This window comes from Gobius niger (genome assembly GCF_951799975.1).
Source record: "Gobius niger genome assembly, chromosome: 5".
In the NCBI taxonomy this organism is placed as follows: Eukaryota; Metazoa; Chordata; class Actinopteri; order Gobiiformes; family Gobiidae; genus Gobius; species Gobius niger.
This window is the reverse complement of record NC_136856.1, coordinates 22,859,284-22,885,413: the sequence shown is the minus strand read 5'-3', so window position 1 is coordinate 22,885,413 and position 26,130 is coordinate 22,859,284. Positions and strand designations below refer to the sequence as shown.

Genomic DNA, 26,130 nt, shown 5'->3' with positions numbered 1-26,130 from the left:
GTACTGTATGTAGTACCGTCTGCATGCCCTGTAGTATCGTGTATATGTAGTACTGTATGTAGTACCGTCTGCATGCCCTGTAGTATCATGTATATGTAGTACTGTATGTAGTACCGTCTGCATGCCCTGTAGTATCGTGTATATGTTGTACTGTATGTAGTACCGTCTGCATGCCCTGTAGTATCGCGTATATGTAGTTCTGTATGTAGTACCGTCTGCATGCCCTGTAGTATCGCGTATATGTAGTTCTGTATGTAGTACCGTCTGCATGCCCTGTAGTATCGTGTATATATTGTACTGTATGTAGTACCGTCTGCATGCCCTGTAGTATCGTGTATATATTGTACTGTATGTAGTACCGTCTGCATGCCCTGTAGTATGGTGTATATGTAGTACTGTATGTAGTACCGTCTGCATGCCCTGTAGTATGGTGTATATGTAGTACTGTATGTAGTACCGTCTGCATGCCCTGTAGTATCGTGTATATATTGTACTGTATGTAGTACCGTCTGCATGCCCTGTAGTATCGTGTATATGTAGTACTGTATGTAGTACCGTCTGCATGCCCTGTAGTATCGTGTATATGTAGTACTGTATGTAGTACCGTCTGCATGCCCTGTAGTATGGTGTATATGTTGTACTGTATGTAGTACCGTCTGCATGCCCTGTAGTATCGTGTATATGTAGTACTGTATGTAGTACCGTCTGCATGCCCTGTAGTATCGTGTATATGTAGTACTGTATGTAGTACCGTCTGCATGCCCTGTAGTATGGTGTATATGTAGTACTGTATGTAGTACCGTCTGCATGCCCTGTAGTATCGTGTATATGTAGTACTGTATGTAGTACCGTCTGCATGCCCTGTAGTATGGTGTATATGTAGTACTGTATGTAGTACCGTCTGCATGCCCTGTAGTATGGTGTATATGTAGTACTGTATGTAGTGCCGTCTGCATGCCCTGTAGTATGGTGTATATGTAGTACTGTATGTAGTACCGTCTGCATGCCCTGTAGTATCGTGTATATGTAGTACTGTATGTAGTACCGTCTGCATGCCCTGTAGTATCGTGTATATGTTGTACTGTATGTAGTACCGTCTGCATGCCCTGTAGTATCGTGTATATGTAGTACTGTATGTAGTACCGTCTGCATGCCCTGTAGTATCGTGTATATGTAGTACTGTATGTAGTACCGTCTGCATGCCCTGTAGTATCGTGTATATGTAGTACTGTATGTAGTACCGTCTGCATGCCCTGTAGCGCCTGCTGGAGGAAGCTGAGCTGCTGTGAGTGCGTGTTGTCCTCTTCGCTCCTCGCTGGCTGGTTGTTGTTCTGTTCCTGCTTGAGGAGCTCCACCTCGTTCCTGTAGGCGTCCAGCTGACAGCGCAAAGAGTCATTCTCCTCCTTCAAGGCTTCGGCTTGGGATACAGCTATAACGGAGATGGTAAAGTAAAGTTGTGAATGAATAAAATTGTTCAGGAAATATATATTCAGTTGAAACAAATAATGACTTTTAACTGTAAAAAGGCATTTGCTTAATCCCTAAAGGACGGCAAGAAGGTAATGGCCATTCACCTGATATTTATAATCAACATGTTACCCCCTCCTTCCTTGTTGGGGAAGGTGCAGAGTACAACAGCAGACAGAGGGGATAAGTGAATGATTGCATGTCTGCTTCAGATTGGTGCGGGTGTTCTCAAGCGCTGCCTGTGGTCTGACATAGAGCTCCATTTCACAGCTAATGTGAATTTAGTGAACAAGTGTGTGCAAGTCTTCACGTCAGGTTCTTTAGTGTAAGATTACATCAAGCGAGGGGAGAATAAAGAAACACTGCTTAAAGGCCCCATTACAGATTTTTTCTTTTTTTTTACCACAAACAATGAAAGAGGAAGCCACTATATTAAAATGTTAGTTGTGATGCAAAATCATTCCTAACTTTCCAAGCACATTTGCAGCATCCCCATCCTTCACATTTCACAACATACAAATGTTTTACAATTTTTCCCCACTAATGTCTGAATTTACAGTATACTAAGGGAGGACAAAACAAATATTGTTCCCTTACTAGAAAAGAAAATCAGGTTTAGAGCCTTTTTGTTGCCACTATCGAACAAGTGAAACAGTAGAGGGATGCACCTTCTGTCTGCTTGTGAAATATTGATTCAATTTTAACGGCTGGAGTCATGACCTTAGTGTTTTCCAGTGGTCTTTGTTGCTGTCTCGATAACCCCCTAAGCTTAAATTGTCCTAAGCGCTGAAGGTTTAAAACGCGGAAAGCAAAAGAAAATATGAAAAATTCAAAACTAAAACAAAGGTCCGCATTTGCAGGCATCATATGTGAATCCTCACTATCCACCAGAATATTAATCTACTAATATACCGAATCTACGATAATGACAGGTTTACTAAAGCAACGCTAAATACACATGACTGAAAGGCAGTAGCGGTTTCATAAAGAAACTGTCTGAGCTGAGGAGTTAATTTACATATATTTGCATGTTGATTACAGAAGATGCCATATTACAGCAGAGATCATGATGATTAGAGGGAAGAGCATGTAATAGGAGCAGAACATCAAACAGAGGGGCAGCTCTAACTGAGAGATAACCTTACGTTGCACAGGCTTTTAAAGCATGTTGGATGAAGTGTGCAGTTAAAAAAAAAAGCTTCAAGCAAAATAATACAATACCTTAGGATAGAATTTCTAAGACTGAGCCTTGGGATTGGCTAGTGTAGTTTAAACTGGGACATGTTGGAATGTCTCTCAAATAGATGGTTATCACGATAAATATACAGTAAAATGTAACTCTGTCGCCATTCTAGATAGACGGTGATAACCCCGTGGGCTGTCATGTCAACACCGGCTCAGAGCTGTTAGAACATGTGCCGACCATGCAAAGTATATGTTCTAATATTACAGACCCAAGTCCTCCGGGTGTTTGCGGGGGTGATCATCCATGTCATCGTCCGACATCTCCATCTCCTTCTCTTGTCGAATGCCCATCAGCTGCTCATTCTGCAGGTTTCTGATCTCCTGAAAAAGTCCCAAAAAAATAAATAATCTAAAATCCATGAATGACCAAGAGACACAAGGAAGATGATGGTTTGCTGAAGGATCATTTTGAACACATACAGAGTTGAAAGAAAAAAAATTAAGCTTACAAATTTTCAGCCTCATTGCATTTTTTCCCCCACTTTTTTAGAGACTTATATAAACAAGTATGTGTAGGCAAAAGCATAAACAGAAATACTATAACAGGAACAACTAGGACTCAATTATTGCACTAACCTGAGCACGACTTTGGGGGGGTTGCACTAGAAATTCTATGTTTATTACTGGGGAAAACTCAGTGGTGAAGTAGAATTTTAATATCATTATGTATTTCACTAAGTTTGCTTCATACACGATCGACTTTTAGATTGCCTTGTCTTACTTGAAGTGACATGTGAGGGACAGAGGATATTCATGGACATCTGTAACTACAGGTAAATACGCATGATTATAACAACAACAACAACAACAAAAAAAGGCTGAATTCCATCTGGTGTCCCAAGGCAGGTAGCACAGAAAGATGACAAATAAATAAATCTGCACAATACAACCATGCAAGGCCATAAAAGCGCTTGCAGATCTGGGTACGTTTCAGTCTCTCTTTTAGATGATTTGAAAGTGTTGGTGATTCTCTAATTGTGAGTCTGCGACTATTCTGATACTCATGTAAAATCCATAAAACCAAACCAAAATTATGGGAACATCGTCGTCAAATAAAATTCTCTGATTCATGTCTTCCCAGAGCCAACATGGATTCACTTTACTTAAAGCAGAACTAAATAACTCATGTCCCTAGAGGCCATAAGCGCCACTGCAGGTGTCGTAGCATGTTGCGTTTTTTTCCTCAATAATTGTCCGTGAAAGTAAATACTACGCTGACAGAAAAGACCAAGGAAGAGAGGGATATTGTACATCCAATTACATAATGGAGATAATTTTTTAGACTTAAACTTGGCTGTGAATACTGTTTAAGTGGCACTAGCCCACAGTTAGCTTTGCCCGTTAGTCTGTTAGCTTCTTCTTCATGATTTCTAAGTGTGCATTGGTGCTCCTGGTCGGAGCAGGGAAGTTGCAAGTGTGGTTTTCTGGCCAGAGACAAGAGGGGGAGATGAAAGACGACCCAATCATCCCATTAACACTTGCATTACCCCCAGAAGGACTAAAGGATTTATTAAGGTGAACAAGTTACTTACTAACTTACTATACACAATTAAACACAGACAAACAAAACAAAATTAGCAAATGTTTTTGTTTATAGTATATATACAGTTTTCTTGGTTAGAAAGTTCTTCTATGGCACAAAAATAGCCAAATGCTTTAGGATGGAAAAACATTATTTTTTTGTCTGTTGGCTTTATCAGACAGGACGGTCTAAGGTGAATTAGGGTGAAAAGCAGTAAGAGGCACTCACGAGGTCAGCACAGTTCTCCATGAACATGGCAGCGGCCTTAACCACTTGCACTTGGGTAAAAAAAGACGTTTTAATTGGCACGAAGCATGTTCAGTGACTAGTATCCTTGTTATTTTATACCTGATTCATCACATGTTGCAGCTCTGATGTAATTAAGATTATAGTACATTTGATAGCGTTTTTTGGTCTTTTTCAGGGGTTGACTGACAACACAGTAGAGACACGCGAGACAGCAGTCGTAATCATGTACAGTATATGTTGCATGCTTTTCAATTACACAATTTTAGTTTTACGTACCTGTTTGTCATGATACACAACTGCTCTATACATTCATTGGCTCAAAAAGCTAAAAAAAAACTTACCAATTATTATTAAGACCATACATAATCCATTTCAGTCAGCAACATCTTCACATAAAACCTCTTTTTTAGGTGTTCAGATTTACCTGTCCATTGGATACACCACAGTGACAACTCACCATCTGGTCATCAGGAAGAACAGCCAGTGCTTCAAGTGTGACATTTTCTTACAGTGTATCATGTGTACATTGCCCCTCTTGGACAATGGATTTGGAGTGAGCCGGTTGATTCTCTGTACTTACTGTATCGTGGACTAAGCCAAAACCCCACCCCATTTTTGTCATTGGGCCATATATAAAAATTTAAATGTAGCCAATTCTTATGATTTGGATAAAACTGACAAAAAAATATGGTACCAACCTGTGCTTGCTTGCGCCAAACGTCCAGGTTCTTGCGCTGAGCTTTGGTGAAATGGTCCCATGCCTTTTGTTTGGAAGCGGCTTGGAATACAGACACAATCTGTTCAACTGTGGAGGTGCAGGAGGGAGCAGAGCATCCAGAGAGGGACAGGAGACAGAGGCAGGTGGGAAGGAGCAGAGCAGTGAGAGTGGAGTCAACAACTCACCCTTACGTTCTGTGTCTGTGTGCTGTCTGTGTGATCTACTTACCATCTCACATGCATCTCCCTGTGAACAACTGTGCATGCAGTCATGTTTTCAACAGTTAAGCAGACATTTAGCATACTTACAAAGTCTTCTACTGTTATGACAAGTATTAAGACCCAGCACTGCCAAACATAGCCTACTTTGGTGAGTCAATAAATAACTCTGGTGTGAACCTAATATAAAATAACACAATGGTAATTATATATATATATATATTTTACCAATATCCAGGTGTCTTCCATTGTAGCAAATGTCTTAAAGTGGGTTATGTTATGGAGCCTAAAAATAGACTTAAAAACCTCATTTTGGATGCCTCAACTTTGATTTTACATTTTATTTATTTGAAAATATGTCTCTGTAAATAATTAATAGTACAATGAAATGCAGGGAAAGAGCTGGTGAAGGTCTTGACTGGGGCTCCTCCTGCAGGCAGCTACAGGAATAATTTTCTTAAAAAATTACACACAGGCTGGATAGGTCCCAGAGCGCCAGCCCATGCTGGCAGCTCACTGCTCCTACAGGTCGCCCAGTGACATTGAAGATGGGTCAAATGCAGAACTTAGTTTAGACAAGTTTATTTGTACCTGTCTGGTCTTCAGTCACATTAACATAGCACAGACGGCGTTAGCATTTAGCCTCTCCTCCTCTCCACTATAACTCCAAACGACGTGAAGATAGAAGCTACCAAGCTCTTCCATGTTTTCCCTATTTAAGGGAAGTTAAGTGAAGTTTATCTTCAATGAAGGTACTCATTGAAGATGGACAACGCCTGTACGACTGAGAGCTTACACAGACGTTTAGTCAAGTGTTACACGATCCAAGTATAGTTACACAAAATTAAGTGAATTTTCTAAGCGGATAAAAAGGGGAACTCTATTGTAAGGCGTAATAATTCCAGGAGTAGTTCGACATCCGCGTCTGTGCTGTGTTCATGTGACTGAGGGCACACGTGAAGACCAGACAGGTACAAATGAACTCGTCTAAGCTAAGGTAAGAACATATCTCAGTATGTAAAAACGGTGGCTTATTCCTTCAAAAACTTAAAAACCCTATTGAGTTTGATGTTTATGCTTCATGTAGATAACCATGAATGTGCTACGTTACGCCTATTCAGCCTGTTGTTTTGTTATTCATTAGGTATTTTTTGGCTGGTACGTCTTATACTTCTGAGTGACTTATAGTCCGGAAAATACGGTAAATTTCACAGCTTTGTCCGAGGATTACTCAAAACTGTGTGAATGTTGTGAACTACTACTCCAGGTATGTCATTGACGAGGGAACAATGCTAAAACACAGTTTAAAGTAAATTTATATGATATGCCCACTGGACTTTTTTTATTGAGGACATTTCCCCTCTTATCCACGAAGCTTCAGTTCTGAAATGTTCCTGGGCGTCAATGGACTGACTACCTTTTGGAAACCTTTGACACACGGCCCATTTGAAGCTCTGTGTGGGTGGTCTCAACAAACCACATGTTTGATGTACACAGGGCGGAGTCAATAATTACCACCAGCTAAGTGTATTTTACTGTGTATAAAGCCAGTGTAAAAGAGAGAACATGAGGGGATCAATAGCGTCTTCCCAGAACCCTGTAATTTGATAGAGCAAATCAATGACGAAGCCTGAGACGATAAGAGTCTAGTGAGACAGTTAAAAGACTGAGATTTCATACTATAGAGCCAAACATTTTAGTATGCTCTTTAAGAAAAGCTCAAATAAAATCAGGATGCATTGAGCTGTCCACAAATAAACACCTAAGCGTGTTACCTTTGTGTCACCCCGAACAATTTATTACAGTGATGCTGAAATCTGAGTTGGGGCTTCATTACTAGACACAATGTCAAAATGTACTTACCTTTGCTTAGCACTAGGTCATCACTGTTTTTGTTTTAATCTGCATTTTGTGCATTGGTGCATCGTGTAGTATTGCTCATATTACATAAAAACAAAACAGTACTTACATATTTCTGCAATGACATTTTGCCAATGTGTTAAAATAGAGAATGAAGGTGCTCTGACTGTACTGTAACCAGACTGAAGCTGCAATTCCAGGAGTAAATTGTGAAATTTTAGGTACCTGGCCTTTCCAAAATGCACAAATAGTATTTTAAACTGGAAATATCAGAAAGTGAATGACTCACATTGTGCCAGTGTAGCAGACAGTGCGATCTTGAATTTCTCCTTGGCCTCTTCCATCTCCTTCTCGTGCTGGGCTTTCTCAGTCATCAGTCTGCGGATGTGGCTGTTGGACGCCTGGATCATGGAGTAGAAGTTGTTGGCGTTCCTGCGATTGACTTCACCTCGCTCCAGCCAGGTCAGGAGCACCCGCACCGACTCTGCAAACTGACCGTCCTCTGGAATAACAGGACCAGTGTAACATAATAAGTGTATGACTGGAAGACCTTTAAAAGAATTAGCAGGATTTGTTTTGTGGTGGATGAACAAAACAGAATACAAAACATTTTCACTTCACTTCACAACTTAGCATTAACTTTAAGAGGCAGAATTATGAGTTTTTGGACCACTGTAAAGAGGTTGGAACACAATTTTACACAGAACTTGAACTTCACTTTCACTGGTCACAAGCCAAAGCAAAATCTCCAAGTACCGTGCAAGTTTGCAAGTACCAATACCAGGCTCTGATACTCCGGCATATGTCCCCACCTTTGATCTTGTCCCCCAGCATGCTGCACTCGTGGTCGGAGTAGTGGACGATGGGCGGAGGGGAAGGCGGTCTCATTAGATCCTCTTCTATCTTCCGCCGGTGCCGCTCCTCTCTGGCCAACATGCGCTGGTAGCATTCCCACTCATACAAGTCGTCTCTGGCCTGGGCAAAGTCCACATGGAGACGCCCGCTGTCTTTCTTGTCTGTGCTGGAGCCCATGCGGATGCGGTAACCTGTGAAGTAGCAGAATATTATAACTTTATTTCAAGTCCATAAATGAGAGTGTGCCAACACCATTGGTGCGATTATTTCATCATGTATTTGACAGTAGGAAACATCTGGAAACAGTGGTGGTGATGGCAAAAGTTCACAATGTAATTCAAACTGAGCATGTTATGCTTTCTTGATTCATATGCCACATCACTGCACAGCCCGAACGCTTGAGTGCCTCTAATTTCATCTGTCAACAACGACTGTCCAGTTGATTTCTTTCCATCTGCCTAGATCTGGCTGAAGATAAAGGCAAACACATAGGCTGCTTAAATATTGTCACTGTAAATTAGTGTGAAACAATAATATAGATCACCAAGCACTAATATTATGGCTTCCTATAGCAACTGTGGCGTTCTGTCCACAAATAACAAAAGCAGGAAAGCAAGACATGCTCTATTCAGACTTACAGTGGGGAAAAAAAGTATTTGGTCAGTTTCACATAGACATTCTATTGGATTTTGGCCAAATACTTTTTTTCCCCACTGTAAATGCCTCTAATTATCTATATTAATTAATAACTAGAAAATAATTTATTTATACCTATTTGCAGCACTTTGAAAACTAATATTAATTCTATACGATGCTAAATAAAGGTGATTTGGATCTTTAGATCTCAACGGCGGTTCTGTACAGTATGGTATATAACAAGCTGCCCATATGCACAGTATTCCCCACTGCAGACTTACAAAACCGAAGAAAGCTCACACAACTCATTAGTCTATTTTCTCTCTTCCTCTTATCTCCACACTCCTCTGTTCTCAGTTTTCTAATGGTCTATTATGGTTTTAAGAGAAATTAGAAAATGTGGACACTGAGATGGGGCCCAGTATTACGGTACTTTATTCATCCCGGGAAAGCAGAATTAATAAAGTAAAGAAACCATGTCATAGATTTCATGTAAAGAATTCTAAGCTGACCAAGTATTTTTGAGCAACTGTAAAATCACAATGTTGAGACACAAAACACAATTCTAGGGCTTGTTCAGACTTTTTTACCAGTGCGGTGGTAAAGTAGAGGCAAGAGGTAATTCTTAAGAGTAATTTTAATTGAGAATTTCAGCCCTCGAGTAAACAAAATTATGTTTCCCCATATTTGTTATAGGGTGGTGATAAACTTTGAGAGTAACATTTAACTTCTTACATTCACATTGGCTCGCAACCCACTGAAAATGGTTCCGTGACCCACTTTTTGGGTCCCGACCCACTAGTTGAGAACCACTGCTGTAGAGAGCTGAAATTCCAGTCGTAAACCTCAGACATGTTTTTACAGACACAAGGCCATGAGGTACATTACCGGACAAGTAGAGAGCCTTGTCCACAGTGAACTCCTCTGCAAAGCGAATGTGGCAGAAGTTTTTCTTGCTTTTGCGGATGGCGATGATGCCCCCACATGGACCAAAGATCTCATCGATGGTCTGCTCCGTGGAATTCTCTGGCAAACCGCCCACAAAAATGGTCTTACACCCAGGAGGGCGATCCCTGGTGGCTGGAGGGGGGAGATCTGCAAAAATAAGCAATGACTTCTGAATGTAGTTAGAGAGCTCATTTCTGCACGAAGCCACCAACATTGTTTTGTGCACTATGAAAACAAAAGAGTGGAGCTGTAAAAAAACAAAAAAACATCCACACTTCCAAAAGTAAAAAGTATCCAAACGCCAGATCCATAGCCCCAGAAAGAGCAATCACTGCAAAACCATTGAGAAGGACATGGGTTGGAGAAACAAAGACAACTGTATATAGATAGCTCTCTCAGCAGGAGGCTTTTCCATTCTGTCTGGTAACACAGAAAGCTCAGCAGTTCGAGGCAATAGTTTATGAACAAAATCACATTCAAATATTCCAGCTGAAGTTTACTTGGGTCATAAATGGACTGAGTATATAACACAATACAGAGTTAAGATTTTGGACGAAATGCTTCCCAAATACACTTGTAATGACACCATATTAACAGGTCGTATTGATCTTTGTCAGTCATTTACTTTGGTATGAGTAAACATCGATGCAGCTGAAGGCATAAGTACAGGCAGTTTCCCAGAGTGGCCAGTGTCATTAACCTCTATGTGACCACTCTCACTGGTCTGCTGCTGTAACTGCTCTATTGCCGTCACACCCATCACCTCCATCACCTCCACTGCACACACTTATTATGGTTTGAGGACTGCTCCTGTGAGACCACTATTCCATCGAACATAGCCCATTTTTCGGAAATGAGAAACGCTGACATTTTGTCCAATGCCAAATTCTTCACCATTTGGGTTGAAACAAATTTGAAAAATATCTAAGAGTCATTTTAAAACACACGAGCACAGACTAAACTATAACTATTGTATGTAGAGATCTAAACCAGCGGCCCAGATTTTTTTTAACATCTGCATGAAAATATATTACGAGAGATTCAAGACTTACTGGGGTTGGGAGGGAACAGAGTGCAGCTCTTGCAGTGGATGATCTCCTTGATGACAGGTATATCAGGGACCAGGCCCAAACCAGGCATCAGTGGATTCATGGAGGTATAGTCAGCCATCATTCCGAGATTTGGGTCATAATCTACAACACATCAAAAAGAAGAAAAGGGACACAATTAATCTAATCTTAATCCAGCAAGGAATTCTTAGCATACACTTTATCTTAACATGTTACACTTTGACGAGTGCTGGTAAAAGTGAATACAAATCTGTATAATGCATCATATAAATCTGCAGGAATAGTGTTTTTCTAATGGGGTGTCAAGATTATTGCCTCAGAATCTGATACATAAATTGAAGGGGCATAACTGGAAAATAGTAAAGGCTGCAATCATTTAAGAGAAAAAACTATCCAGCTTTCATGGGGTGTTATATCATGTGTTAAACCTGGTGACTTTGAAATGTAAACATCTGCAAACGTGTTTTGAAATGCACGCAATTCTTTTACTAGTTCAGCAGTTATATCCCAGTTTTCAGTGAGTGTGCCTCTCTGCCACCTGAACATTATCAAAAACTTCTGGCTTTTGTTCCTGTGCACCGCCAGCCAGTCAGCAAAAAAAAAAATGCAACAATCTATAGAGGCCTTGCAACATTTCCTGAGGATCTCATCTATGTGGCGTGATAGTTGAGTTTATTTTCCCATTCAAATTGAGGGTTAGGGATAATATCAGCTGAGGGTGCAAAGAATTCAAAGTTTGGATATACTTTATAAATAATTTAGCCTACAGTGTTAACAGAGTCTAAATCAATGAACAGGGCTACAATGAAATGAAATCCAAGAGAACATTAAATGGAGTAAGAAGTCTGAGGAATTCCAGTATTTTGGTTAATACAAACCGTCTGTGAGGCCTGAATGAGAAGCTCTAAAGGTTTCCATCTGGTTCAGGTTATGGTGTGGGAGAATCCCGATGAAGAGGAAACACTCTGAGGTGGTAGAGCCAGATGTTGGGCAGTCAAAAAGACCAAACATTTGTGCTTGGTCATGATGATTATAAGGTTCAATGCAGTATCTTTCACATTACTATTAAATTTGAGTTTGTGGTTTGGGTTCATGCTGCACACTTTATCAGATACATCTACAGGCCAACTTTAACAGATCCTTTTAAATTCACACAGACTTGGCTTTAAAAACATTATATGATGTTGGCTATGACGGTACAAGACACAATACAAAACGTATTGCATTTCTCCATGAGATATGGAGAACCCCACCCGACACTCCACATGTTCTATAAATAGTGTCCAGCATCGCTGCTAATCAATACTGTTTACCATACACTGTGTTGGCTTTCTGATGCTCTGTCTACAGAAATTATTCTCCCTCCTATTCTATAATAAACCTACGTTTATCACCACATTAAACTACAAAACCTAAAAGACCAACTTACGCTTAATTAAACAAAAAAAATTGCCATGAATAATAGTGTACTTTATACAGTATGTTCATAGATTTAGCATAAGCAGATTAACTGTACCACGCCTTTGCTTAATGACACTGTGAAGGTTTGCAGAACCTTGCAGAAAGACTGCAGTTTGGGAGAGACATTTAAGTAATGATCACAATGAATAAACAATAGAAAAAATCATGTCAAATCATGTCAAATTATTATAGGGTCAGTCAGAATCAGGGAATTCTGTGCATTTTGTCCAAAGGTCTACAAGACCTGTTTTTTTATTAGGACCATAGTAGTTTTCCCTTTTTGCCAGCCAAATGGAAGTCAATTTCATTCACCCTGCAGAAAGGGCTTTCGCACACTTCCCAATAATAAGACAAATTTGTCATCATTAACAAAAAGGAAGGCAAGAGAGTTTTCCCCCATCTTCATCTCCTGATATCAAAATGCCCGATAGCAGTCTCATTACCCCAGGTAACTCTATACGCAAGCACATTGATCAAAGTCTTTTCTCCAGCAGCACATGTATCTGTTCTGAGTGAAGCCCGAGGCTCTGGGTCCTTGTTAAATGTAGCTGGTCTCAGGGTAGTGCCGTCTCACACAGGTGCACATAAAACATTACTGCCTTGTCCTATTTGTGTGCGCCAGTTTTAAGGCTGTGTTGCTATGAGCCGAGCCACATAGGGAAACATTGTTCAAGTTATTAGCTACACCTGTGGTGCTCCTATGACAACTGAGCGGACAAGAACATATTGTACTTTCTGCATTTGAATAGTTAAGCATCAAATGTATGCTTTTTGTAGTTTTTGTAGTTTTTTTTCTCTTTCCCATAACAAAGGAAGTTACTCAATACAAACGGCTAACTATGTACACTATGTACAGTATGTTTATATGTTCACACTTTCTATGGACAACAGTACAATGGACTGAAGGATACATTACAAAGACCCAATGACCTCGCATACTTAAGTTACAATACATGTTTTTCACTGACTGACTGACGCTAACCAGTAGAACAGTGGTACTGGACACATACGCAGGGCTGACCGCATTTAATACATACACATGAAAGTTATCAGCCATAGCAAAAACCTTTCTATTCTAGTTGTCAAAATTTTCCCAAGACTTGATTTACAATACACTTTATATTGGTCTTCAAGTTTATTAGTGCATGTCACCCCACACATCTGGTGATAGTGTTTTTTGGCACCCATTTCCAAGTGGCCCCTCCCTGTTTAGCTACGCTTTTGTTTCAAACGTAGCAGACAATTATTTGACTGTTGCTTTCAATATAATGCTTTTTCTGCATATGAAAAACTGCTAGTACCTAGTCTATATATAGTCTAAAACAAACACACAGACACATGGCACATTTCAAATATGAAACAGACTTTTCACTAAAAAGGGGGAAGTGATTTATGAACAGCTTCAGGGAAAGGCATTTTACTGAGGAGAGTGAAATAGAGGGCAGCGTTAGTGCAGAGGGGGAGAGGACGTCCCATATGGGACAGTATTATATAGCAATAGCAAAGCAATATACCAACTAGGGATTACTTACAATATAACAACTAGGGATTACTATAAATTTAATGTCACACTTTAAAACCCGATTTGGGTTCTATATGCAAGGCTAAACTTTGTTCAAACTCACTGGTGCGTTGTGATGTGCACAAGGGCAGTACCTGTCATTAGTGTCTGTGTGCCCAGGCCCAGTGGAGGCATCCCCAGGTTGTTCATGGCTGTGGCCCAGGCATTGGCATCAGCCATGGGCACCGGCATCGTACTGGAGTCCATGCTTATGCTGTGGATCACCTCAGCTGAGGGTAAAGAAAACATAAACGGAATTAAAGACGTCAGACAAAATAGACCTATGGATAACTTCTTTGTATTGTACACGTTCTGTCTCAGAGCTATGCTTAGATAGTTTCCAAAAAACATAATCCTGACTAAGAACAGAGCCTTCTGCAGCATCCTCTTGGTGGTGCTACAAGACAGTAAACATTTAAAAGACTAATCTAAATATTTTAAGTCACAATACACCCACCAGCTGGTTTAGGGTGACTTCACATACTGATCTAAACTTCTTTAATCCCCCCTCCATCCCCACCTCCTCCTCTCGAGCTGCTGTCTGAGCCACTGCCCTTTTCTCTTCCTGATGCCAAAGACAACACTGCTATTAAGAGGCCCTGCTCAATGAACACAGATCACAGTCTGAGACTCTTCTCGTCTTCGAGAAAAAAAGCCAAATATCAAGTTGTCCATAAACGGGTGGTGATGTGTGATAATGCCATCGCCCCCTGGAGCGCTTAATCTGAGCCGTCTGTTGTGGACTGTGGCGATAAAGCAGCCAGTGTCCATGCCTGCCTTTTGAAAGTACGTCACTCACTTTAGTTAATAGCAGCTTGACATTTTACACAACATTAACTATGATGAGTGAAGAGAATACATTGTAGATTTCAAGTGGAGTCTTCACGGCTTGCATTCTTTTACAGAGATAATAAGTGAACATTATGTTCCAAGATTTTCAAGGTCATGACGAGGAATTTTCATTGCCATACGTAAAAGGCTTTCATCAAGGACATTCAACTAAAGTCTTTGGCAAATCCTATGTTCCATCAAAGAAAACAGGTGAAAACAACTGTAGACTATTCATGGTTTTCGTATGAAAAATGAACTAAATGTAAAAATGAACACCTGCTGGTCAGGAGGATTTTGCTGAAACTCCTGTCTCTGGAATATGAACAGCTTTAGCTTTATGCCCATTATTCAAACCAGCAATGTTATGAGGATGTGTGCCCTTCCATCTGCTTCTCTCATCTGTCAGTTACAATCAAAAGTGATGAACGTCTGATGATTAGTCTCTTTATTACACAGAAGTCACACAAGACTACAAAATGGGTTAACTATAATAATCAATGGTTTGAAAAATGATAATCTGCGCCGTGGACAATGATGGATTTCAATGCAAGATGGAGCACTATGAATGAAATATTCTCAAAGTAGAAGATACAACAATACACACCACTATAAGCACAAGTATGGAAAAATAATATCAATAAATGTCTCAACGAAAAGTAAAAGCAAAGCAAAACTCTCTTTTGATATTGTGGAGGAAGCAGCGACGGGCAGAAGAGATTTGGCCCATATAGGATATATTATTGGATATATTATTTGTATATTATTCATACAGAATAAACCAACTAAATTACAAAAATAAATCAAAATTGGTCCCGAATTAAAAATGAACAAAGTCTTATATAGCAGATGGCCCTTGAGTACCACCAAAGAAAGAAACTGAAATACAGCACGACATACCACAGTTTGAGAAACACCACACTATTTGCTTAACTGACATGTCCAACTGGTGTATGGCTGACAGACCATCTGCAGCTCATCCAGAAGAATAATGAGGCTGCAGACTATTTTAATGATGAGCATGTGTGGAGAAATAACTGGTGACATGCTTCTGTCTACATCTGTCCAATTACAGGCCGCTCTTCATTGTCTCCCGTTTGTGTCAGCCAGGAGGAAATGCACCACAACTGTGCACAATCAGCCACTGAACATCTCTGAGTTTGTTAGTACCTCATATCATTATTACAGGTGATGATTTACATTTTAAACAAATCTGTATTTCACTCTGCCCCTAATCTCAATGAGTTCATGAAAATGGCCAAAGAAGAACTGAATAGCCTCCATACAACCACGTAGGCCGACATTTATAGCCCGGTGACATTATGGAAGCCCCTGGTGTGAGGCCACAGTGAGTAACATTCGCTATTTTTCTACATGAATACATAATCGTGATGAATGCATTAATTCATCTAATTGGACTGATGAGGCTGAAAATTCAACAGGAGTAATAGTATTCATTTATCATTTATTCAAACTCAATTAACATAATCCAAGGGCAGTTTAGTGAGCAAAGCAGCATAATGCCTCAACAATCTTGCTTGTTTATGAAAATATTTATTCATTGCTTTACCTGGGCCACTTTTGACATCGTTATGAATATGGACCTCTTTAAAGCAGAACTCATGCCCCAAGAGGCCATAAGTGCCACTGCAGGTGTCGTAGCATGTTGCGTTTTTTTTTACTCATTAATTGTCCTTGAGTGTAAATACTACACTGACGAATATTGTACATTGTGCCACAACCCAATTACACAATGGAGATATTTTTTGCTATTCAAACCCGGCTGAAAATACTGTTTAAGTGGCACTAGCCCACAGTTAGCTTCTTCTTCGTGATTCCATGAGTGTGTATTGGGGCTCCAAGTCGGAGCAAAGAAAGTTGCAATTGTGGTTTTCTGTCCAGAGACACCAGGGGGAAACGAAATACCCCCCAATCGTCCCAATAACACTGGTATTACCCCCAGAGGGACTACAAAAAGGATTTATTAAGGTAAAGAAGTTACTTAATACTGCTTTAAAGTAGTTAATATTCAACACCAGATTCAGAAAATAATTCATCAAAGATTCATCAAAATAATCACAGATAATAAGAAGACAAATGGAATGACAACAGCAAGTATGCCTTTAGGAAAAACATGTGCAGTGCAGCAGTGTTTAGTAAGAGCCAGGTAATTTAGGAGGGAACAGCTGTGGAATATATAACTGCCCCCACATGTGATGACAGGAGCAACCGCTGGGCAAACTAAAACTTTAATGAGCTTGTCTAAACAAGAACACACCCTTTTCATGATTCAGCAACAGATGTGAGTTTTTAAGGCGTGGTAGAGATATGATTATACCTTGGAATTTGATTTTTTCCAGAAGACAATACGCCTTTATATTTGCGCATTGAAACAAACATAAACTTACAGGACCATGGAGAGGACAATACCCGGCTTACCACAAGTTTTTTATCCGTTTTCTTTTTTTTATAAATCCTAACTGCTCATGTCCATGGCGTCACCCGGTGGGACTCTCCTGTTTCATAAGAACCAAACGCAAACAGCACCTCCAAGTGCATTGAAGTCTGAAGGACAACTCAACACCCGTGAGGAGGCACACCCGGCTCAGAGCTTCTTCAAATCCGTTCCCTATTTTTTGAAGTGTGAACAGGGACCACGGCCTGTGAAGAGCGGCCTTTCCGTCAATCTGTTGTTTTGCTACAGTTTTGTTTTATGTGTCTCATAATTGGAATTGTTAAGTCAATCTGGAGATGTGTTGTTAGCCACGTCTTCAAGGAGTGCCATGAAGTGTGATAAGCTAATTGCATATGCATGTCTGAAATATTTCTATAAGGAATGCAGCATATTAACACAATCACTGCAGGGAGGAGCTGGGGATTTATAGAAGGATTCTTTCCTTATTCAAAAAATCCTGAGGGAATGAGACATTATAGAGGACAGACTGATCGTTTCTTTGTCTTTGCTGTCATAGTAACAGCAAGAAATGGGCTGCAATGACAAGAAGAGTCTGATAAAAAAAATGTTTTTAAAAACTCAAGCTTCACTGCCACAAGCCTCTAATGCGGGGTGTGGCCCATTGAAAATGAATTGCATCTGGTTTCTTTATATGAGAGCAACTAGAGCAACATGTATGTTTTCTGCCAAGAAAATGTGGCATCTTTGTCAACGTATTTCTCTGATTGATTAATAATAATAATTAATAATAAAAGTTGCTTCGCCACAAACCGTACCTCTGACAATAAGGGCGCCGTCGTATCTTGTTCTTATTTTTAATCTCAGTGATAACAAGCTTTATTTAGAAAAAAGTACAACACAGGTTCACTGGCCTTTCTAGATAATTAAAATAACATAATGCTTTTGTGTGTAATTCCAAAAGAGGGAGCACATAATTCATTAAATAATGCAAGGAGACACAAATCAACACTCCCAACAACATTGCTGAAACCTCCGTCAGCTACAGATGTTTGGCAACGTAAAACTTGAAGTTACCTGTGGGCAGAGAGGACCTCTTCCTCTTCTTGCTGTTCTCTGCTCCGTTCTCTAAAGGAGCACACTCGCTCACCAGTGCTCCATTCGAGCCAAACTGCAGAGGCTCATTGTTAGCCGATGGGTCAAAGGTCAGAGTGTTGAGTCCTGCAACAGACAACAACAACAACAAAAAACAATATTATATTAGAAAAAAGGCAGGAGGGAAGCGTCTGCCATCAGGCAGTTGCAGTCTGTCGACTCAAATCACCCAAAATACACTTTCACATTTTCTTAAAAATTTGTTTCTGATATTGTATTCCTTCACATCATATGGATTCCTGAGTAAATCACCTTGGGGAAACGGCACTAAATGTTTAACAAATAAAAACGGCATACCACAATGACAAAAGGAGTTGACACAAGGTTTTATAAAATCAATACCTGACAAAATATTAGACTGGAAATAAACAAATGTGAGTATTTTGTGATTGATACGCTTGTTCTGTAGATACAATATCATGTATCTTTGCGCCATTGCGGGTGTGGTTAGTAGGTCAGTGCCTCTGCAGTAGGATCATGTGGCCAGTTTGATGGATGCTGTGTTTAGGACATCTGGACACAAAAGGGTGGTGTTTGAGGGTGTCCTTCAGGGGAGAAGGATAAACAGGGGACTGGGTGGAGAGTGGACTGGCCCGAGGAAATGGAAAGACTGAGCCAAACTTCTGTCTGTATATGGATAAGATAGTGGAAGCATTCCAAGTAAAGACCTGTCTAATAACATAGAAGCACTATAACCACAAAAATATAACAACCTGAAAGCAACATAGTACTTCTGCTTGTATCCCAAGAGAATGTCAGGAAATGTTTGAGCATACTTTTATACCCATATTACACTTCTTAAAAACCAGAAGGCAGCACCATCATTTAATCTCTGCACCCACAAGAGCTAAACAAAAAACAAAAAATGTTTATGCAATGGTAATGCGTCTTAAAATGAGAAATAAACATAAAAGTCTGCATTTACAGAGACTGGCTGATCTAAACCCGAATCAGCTCCACGTTTGGCTCTGTAATTAGATAATGAAAGCAATGGTATAATGCAGAGAATCAGTAAAACACTGCAAGTTCCTAAAGGATACTGTGGACTAAAAATGGAGCAGAGCAGTGAGAAGAGAAGCAGGTCATTGAAGACCACTGTATGCATTTGTCGGAACAAATGGCAGGGCAGACAGCAGTAGAAATACAGTGTAAATACAGCATGCTGAGACCTAACAAAAAGCCCAGTGAGTGTCAGCTGACTGCTCTGTGATCATGATCCAACATGACCCCAAGCCACACAGGGGTACTGATAATACAGTCACAAGACCTCAGGGATAAATGCTTTGACACACTTGTCATCAACACTAAATGAGATATTGTTCTGAGAAGGTTCAGGCACAAATCCACATCATGAGGTCAAAGAGACCTATAAAAAGGCATGACTGATGTCCTGTGTGACCACAACACACAGATAAACAAGGTGTTTGACTGATGGGACTTAGCAGGAGATTCTAAAGCATGACAAACAGCTCCGACATTCTCATGAGGCTAATAGCCAAGCTATTTACTTCCTGAGTATTTATAGTAAAACATGGAAGTACACTAGGGGTGCTGTAGCCATGCTAATTTTTTTTAAAGACAAGACTTAATAGATAACACGGCACTGTTTGAAACATCCATAAATATGCTCTAAACGTAACAACTGCAGAAATGGGTAAATAACACATTTTAATTGATCATAATACAATCATAGTACTAACTGAAACAGTATTTAAAAGTGGTGCAGTAGATGAGTATTCACTTGTCCAGATGAGTCATTCGTCAGTATATTTCTTCAACATCTTCACTTTTTAACGGAAACACAAAGGTTGATTAAAAAGTAGACAATCCTACAAATATAATTAGCATTTGTGAGGAGAGAAAATTCTTCTCAGATCCCCGTCGTTCCCCCAAGACCACAGGAAATCACTGAAGGTTAATTTATTTAAATCTCCATAAACTCATTTCCATGGATTGCTTTCTAATCTGCTCTTCACTGTGAAAGTCTGTGCCCTTTTTGCACAGAATACTGTGTGAGTGTATGTGTGGTAATGAGACAACAGCAGCTGATAAGGTCAGGTCTGCTCAATGACCTCTGATAGCAGGGGTGGAACAGCGGAGTTTTAAGTTACTAGCCTCATGCCCATGTTTAAACACAGTTACATTTATCTTGAAGATCTGCAAAGTAAAAACAGTCAATCTTGACATCAATAAAATGCACACAACATTTTATTGAAACAAAACTTTTAGCCAAAGCCCTCTCCCGTCTACGACAAGATATTTTGAGGGGTAGGATTTGTGTCAGTAATTCACGCCTACATCTTGTCAGTGCACTTCAGAACATCCCAGCGGCTATACTCAATTGCAAGCTGTAGATAAGAGGTACCATTTCTTGCACTGTTTGTTAGGTTTCTCCCTCAGCAAACTTGTGGAAATATCTGAATGCCACTGAGACTACAAACAGATGTTTTTGAAACCCCCCCCCCCCAAGTTAAAGTACAGATGAGATACGTTGTCTTGGTGACCATTTTAGGAGACAGATTTTGCACAGACGTGTAAGTGCTGAACCAGAAGATGGATATTTGTGACTGTCTACGAGCACATAGTAGAGGTTGTAGGAAAAGTTGAGAAATGCATGTTGATTACAATTTAAACATCAGAAACGACGTGTTCAGCGTGGCATGATTGAAAACAATCAACTCCTTTTTGAAGCTGTAGAGTAATCTGTTATCTCCTCACATTCTTTAGAGGCAATGTTTGCCAGTTTATATTTCACATTTCTCATGAGGGTGTATGAAGATAAACAACAACAACAACAACCAAAAACCCTGTTAATTAGGGGAAAGTAGCCAAACGCATAGGCAATGACTTCATTAAATGGCCTTGCAACAAAAAAGCCTTTTCATTTATTTCTAATACATTTGTAAAGTTATATGCTGATCCCTGCACTGGCACACACCAAAGTGATATCTTTTAAAGAACCAGTATATCCAAACTGCATTCCAGTTTTAGTTTGCTTGAATCGGGGAAAAGCTTCCGTAGAACCCAGCCCTTCAAGTTCAAAGACTCTTTCAGGTGAGATACACCAATAACCCAAAATAAATAAAATGTGTCCCTAGTTATAACCACTAATGAAAATAAAACAATATTTGAACCTAAAAAAATCAATCTTATTTCATCATATTAATATCTCAGTGAAACCACTTTTTCAAATAATTCAAGAACAAACAGTTCTTTCAAACACACTTTAAAATATGCAGTTATGGAAAAAAAAAATCTGAAGCTCCTTTTGGAAATGGTTTAGTAGATAACATTTAAAATGGATTGCCAGAAGTGCCAAATAAATAACAATATTTAGTCACACTTGAGAATGCTAATGAAGCCTGTGGCTGAAAATGTCAGCTTCAGCGGGCACAAGAGGAAAGTGTTTGGAAGGAGGGTTTTTTGAGTGCCAGATGTAATTATTCTGTCAGACACAATAAATTTGTTCTCGTAATGATCCACGACACTGCCGCACAAAAGGAAACACCCACTTAGAAACATATATTCCAAGTGATGCATGAATCTGTACTTTCCATTGATGCGTGCCCAAGCCGGAGTGGACCGCAAAGACAGTGATTCAGCTTTCAACAGGGACTCAGGCGTTAACATGAGTTTCCAACTTCTATAATCCCCATTAATATTTTGAGAGCAGAGCAAAGTTGATGGATTTTACATGTTTCAGCTGTAACAAACATCAGCTTATGCAGAAAGTTCAGAAAGAGAGATCTGATATTTCCTTTCGGACCAGTGCAGTCCTGAGATAATCAACTTTCATCTCTAAAGCCACTTGTACATTCCCAGCTGTTTGCACATTTTCCACCACCTCCCAGGGGGACTGCCATCTGTAACGTGACCCCCATTGATGGCCACTTCCATCTCATTGAGCATTTGCAGAGGAAATGGTCTTTGTAGACAGTAAATGACCCTGTTATAGACACGATTAGGCTAAAAGCAATTGTCCATTTCATAGTTCATGCTTACTCAGCCTTGGGGGAGGCGGTAAAGCCAAGAAAAAGGCTATTTGAGGTTATGACTAGAATCCCTAATTAATCTGAACAAATGTATTCAGATCGAGGATGCCTGCAACTTTACAATGAGATTTTAGTTCAGTACAACGCCAAACTTGGGTGGGTTTGTGTGTCTTCATGGATTATCCTGTGACGTTTTGCTGTCCTCAGTCTAAATCTATAGGTATACAATATTACACCATTTGATAACTCAGTTTTTCCCACAACTATTGTTTGTACACAACAAAAGGTCACGCCAGTTTAAGGTCTGAGCACATACAGTGTCATTCTAGCGAGACACTTAAAAAAGCATTCATCAGCCGAACTCATGCCATAGAAGCAACTTAAGATGCCTTTAATGTCATATGGCTGTCCAGAATATATTTTTCCCTTTTGCGGAATATTTTTTTGAACAGGGGCTCAAAAAGTCCCTCAGCGTTCTGAAGCCATGTCCGGGCATTGCTTTGGATAATGAGGATGCGGTCAGAAGGCTGCCGCTGTGCGCTCAAGCTTCAAAACTTCTGTTAAAATATTGCTCAGGGGGAGGTCTGTGCAAGGAGCTGGGCATATAGGACTCCATCTTTTTCTACAGTCGATGTCCTCAACCATTATGCCGCAGCCGCAGAGAAATGCAGTTTTCCATGAGCAACAAGGGGCAACTTTATTGTGTCTGATAACGTTTATTTTGACTGCCGACTGCTGTTTTTAGTGTCACATTCGGGAGACGAGATGGCCCACACTGCAAAAACACTATTACTTTGTTTACGCAAGAAACTTCAGCTGCTGGGAATCCCCCTTTGATACGTCATCCTGTGCTTCTTATAATCAACTTAGATCTTTGGCTGACTGGAAATAAAGGATGATTGATGATTTTCATTACTAAAAACTCATTCAGTGTCGTCAAAACAAACAACCAGATGACTGTGGTAATATTAGAGTAGGGATTAAAATTCAGTCTCTAACTATGTCTGCTCAGGGACTTGATAACTAGCAATAACGCCACAGTGGGTTCACAAGGTTTTCTTGTTTGAATTATTTCTATTTTTAGTTTTTTTTCTATTTCCAACTCCAAAATTATCACTCGTCTGCACTACAATTATATATGAATGGGAACTGAAAAATTATGAAAAAAGGAACGTTTTATTCTGACAACTATTCAGGCCCTGACAACAGATCCATTCAATTCATCTCATAATAGATGAAGGGCTGTTATTAATAAGATCTGTAGTTCCATTTATTACCACTGATACAGGAAGTTTTAAGAAACAATAATTTTAACATTTTCAACACCAGACCAATACAGAATAACACAGGAATAGGTGGGAATACTTTCTGAACCTACTGTAAGTGGCAATAATACTTGAGAACTGACCGAGGTCGGCTCTCAATATGCTGATAGCCAGTTATGACACCCAAGCCAAGACTTTGGAAACATGCTGCGAGTTGAGCAAATAAGATGAATCCCATTCATTAACGTTGGGCTCTGGGCTTTGCTGCCATTCCACCATTAATTGCTTGGTCTGATGGGGAGATTAAGGCCAAGAGGCAGACTTCACTGTGCAGGCCTCTCATGTTTGATTACCCAAATGCCAAAATAAATGAAATGCCACAGGGATATGGCTGGGTGATATAATCAGGCTGTAGCACTCCTGTCACTTCTCATTTTTGTTTGTTTGTTGAAATGGAGTGCTACGTATGTAAGAACTATATATAAATGGTTTTCAACAAATGGGCTGCACAACTGGATGGCACAGTGGCATTGGGCTTCACAGCTAGAAGGTCCCGTGTTTGATCAACGATCTGCAAAGGTTTCCTTCGGGTACTCCACTTTCCCCTACCACTAAAAACATGTACATAGAGTTAGGGTGAATAGGTGAATCCTCCGGCCAGGTGATAATGACCATTAGCCTGGCTATACAATAGGCGATGGGCCCCAGGCGCTGCACTGCGATCGCCCACTGCTCCTTGCGGATTGACCCAGCGGCATCAAAGGATGGGTCAAATGCAGAGGATAAATGTCTCTAACGGGACAATAAAGTGAACCTAAACCTTAAGTCCCCAAGCTGGGCAGGGCCTCTGTGTGAACTTTGCATGTTCTCTTCAGCACATCCCAAATGTCCTCAATGAGGACTGGCCACTACAGTGTCTATGGCTTTGGTCTGTCCATGTGTGAAAAAATACATCTCATGGTCTTACCACTTTTTCACAGTTTCAGCTTGATGAAACCTGGCATTGTCTTCTCTGAGTACCGCATAACCTGGTCACATTTCAGGAGGTCAGTAGACTTAATTTTTGACCACATAAGAACCCAGACCTGATCAACTGCAACAATCCCAGATCCTGGCAGGAAGTGATGCCCAATGCTACTATTCAAATAGTACGTTTTATGAAACCAGGCATGTTTTGGACATTATATCACTGCCCTCCTGTTCTCCCGTACCTCAGAGACCCTAAATGCCTACTGTTTGGGAGTCTGGCACTGGAGGCTGGTTTGCTGTTGATGCTGAGCTGCCTGGAGTAAGCTGCCCCTGGAGCCAATTTTCTCCCTGCACTGCCTCGGTCCAGAGACCACACTAACAAGCTGAAGCTCTGCACTCATCAGGAAGGGAAGTATTAGGACGCACACTAGAGGCTTGAAAAATGCATGATGTTGGTACAGCCCTCAATTTGTATAATCTTCAAATCGATCTACCGGTAGTCTGCAGCATTGACAAATATGTAAATAAGCAATACAGAAAGTAGAAATTCCTCCACTGTTTTTTGTTTTGTTCTTTTGTTTTTGACCACATGCATAAAAAGCGTGGTTTATTAAATGTTAGTAAAAGTATGGAAAAGATTTTATTTTTCAACCTTAAAAACACAGGCACATATAGAAGATGTCTTTAATGGACAATGAATGGAAACTATTGCATAGCCCTAAACCTATATCATTATTCAAAAGCAGCACAAGCATGACTGAGAGCAACAGAATGGGTTGGTAGTTGTTGAATTCACTGTAATTTACTTACTTCCTGCGATGTTCAAAAATACTGCTCAACACGACCAAGCATCCAGAGCCAGGCCTGGTTTGTGAATCCAATTACCTTCTGTCTGTAATAGATGTACGCGCAGATATGACGTTGTCTGTCTGCTGTGATCCCAGACACCAGGGCTATATATATTCTTTTCCAAGCTATTCAAGCAGGTTTGAGTAATCTCTGAATCTTCCGAGGAAAGTATTCGAAGTGTCCGAACGCCAGCTAATAGTATAATGCTTCTCCAATACACTCTCCTTACCTTCCATAGCACTGCTGATCTTTCCTTCGCAGAGCACCAACAAGCAAAGTCAACCGTCGAAGCTTCACCAAGTCGGAGGTGTTAAAAACAATTGTGCATACGGCTAAAATGCAGCAAAAGCAGTTATCTCTTGGCAGACAGTTAAAAAATAAATAATGTGGCCCTGTGTTTTACAGCTTACTTGAATGTTTGTGCACACCTGTTGATGAAACCTGGCAAGATATTTACCGCTACAGATTATGAGACATAGGCATGCAAGAAACACACTATTCCAATAGAGATAATCATTCTTTGGCACGTTTCCCTGTCAAATCCGCATTCATTAGAAGCCAAAAGGGGGAGAAAACGTAATTTCTTTCATCATTGTTTTAAAATGTTGTTTATGCCAAGTCTGATTTGAACCAACAGGTGCGGCAGTGCTTCAATGTGGTTCCTGAGGCTGTTTCAGCATCCAGAGACTGCCTGCTTCACATAGACCCTACTGTGAGGGAGGTGTAATCTGATGCTTCAGCAGCAGTTACTAGAGATCCTTTTAGTAACAGGCAGTAATGGTTACCAGGCATAGGGCTGTTTTTACAGAAAACAAACTGAAAACATGTCAAAGCTTCAACTTCAAGCTG

At 40.2% G+C, this 26,130-nt stretch overlaps 1 protein-coding gene across 2 annotated transcripts in view; it reads right to left on the bottom strand.

The window, feature by feature from the left end:
- Window positions 1-26,130, bottom strand: part of enox2 (ecto-NOX disulfide-thiol exchanger 2) — a 40,198-nt gene that overhangs the window by 6,166 nt on the left and 7,902 nt on the right. For both annotated transcript variants that reach the window (XM_079556333.1, XM_079556334.1), the window contains exons 2-10: window positions 18,129-18,272; window positions 13,906-14,040; window positions 10,771-10,911; window positions 9,659-9,865; window positions 8,092-8,325; window positions 7,569-7,781; window positions 5,182-5,288; window positions 2,922-3,033; window positions 1,242-1,429 (exon numbers count right to left, since the gene is read on the bottom strand). In XM_079556333.1, the coding sequence (XP_079412459.1) occupies window positions 1,242-1,429; window positions 2,922-3,033; window positions 5,182-5,288; window positions 7,569-7,781; window positions 8,092-8,325; window positions 9,659-9,865; window positions 10,771-10,911; window positions 13,906-14,040; window positions 18,129-18,272 (1,481 nt within the window). The remainder of the gene's footprint in view (window positions 1-1,241; window positions 1,430-2,921; window positions 3,034-5,181; window positions 5,289-7,568; window positions 7,782-8,091; window positions 8,326-9,658; window positions 9,866-10,770; window positions 10,912-13,905; window positions 14,041-18,128; window positions 18,273-26,130) is intronic.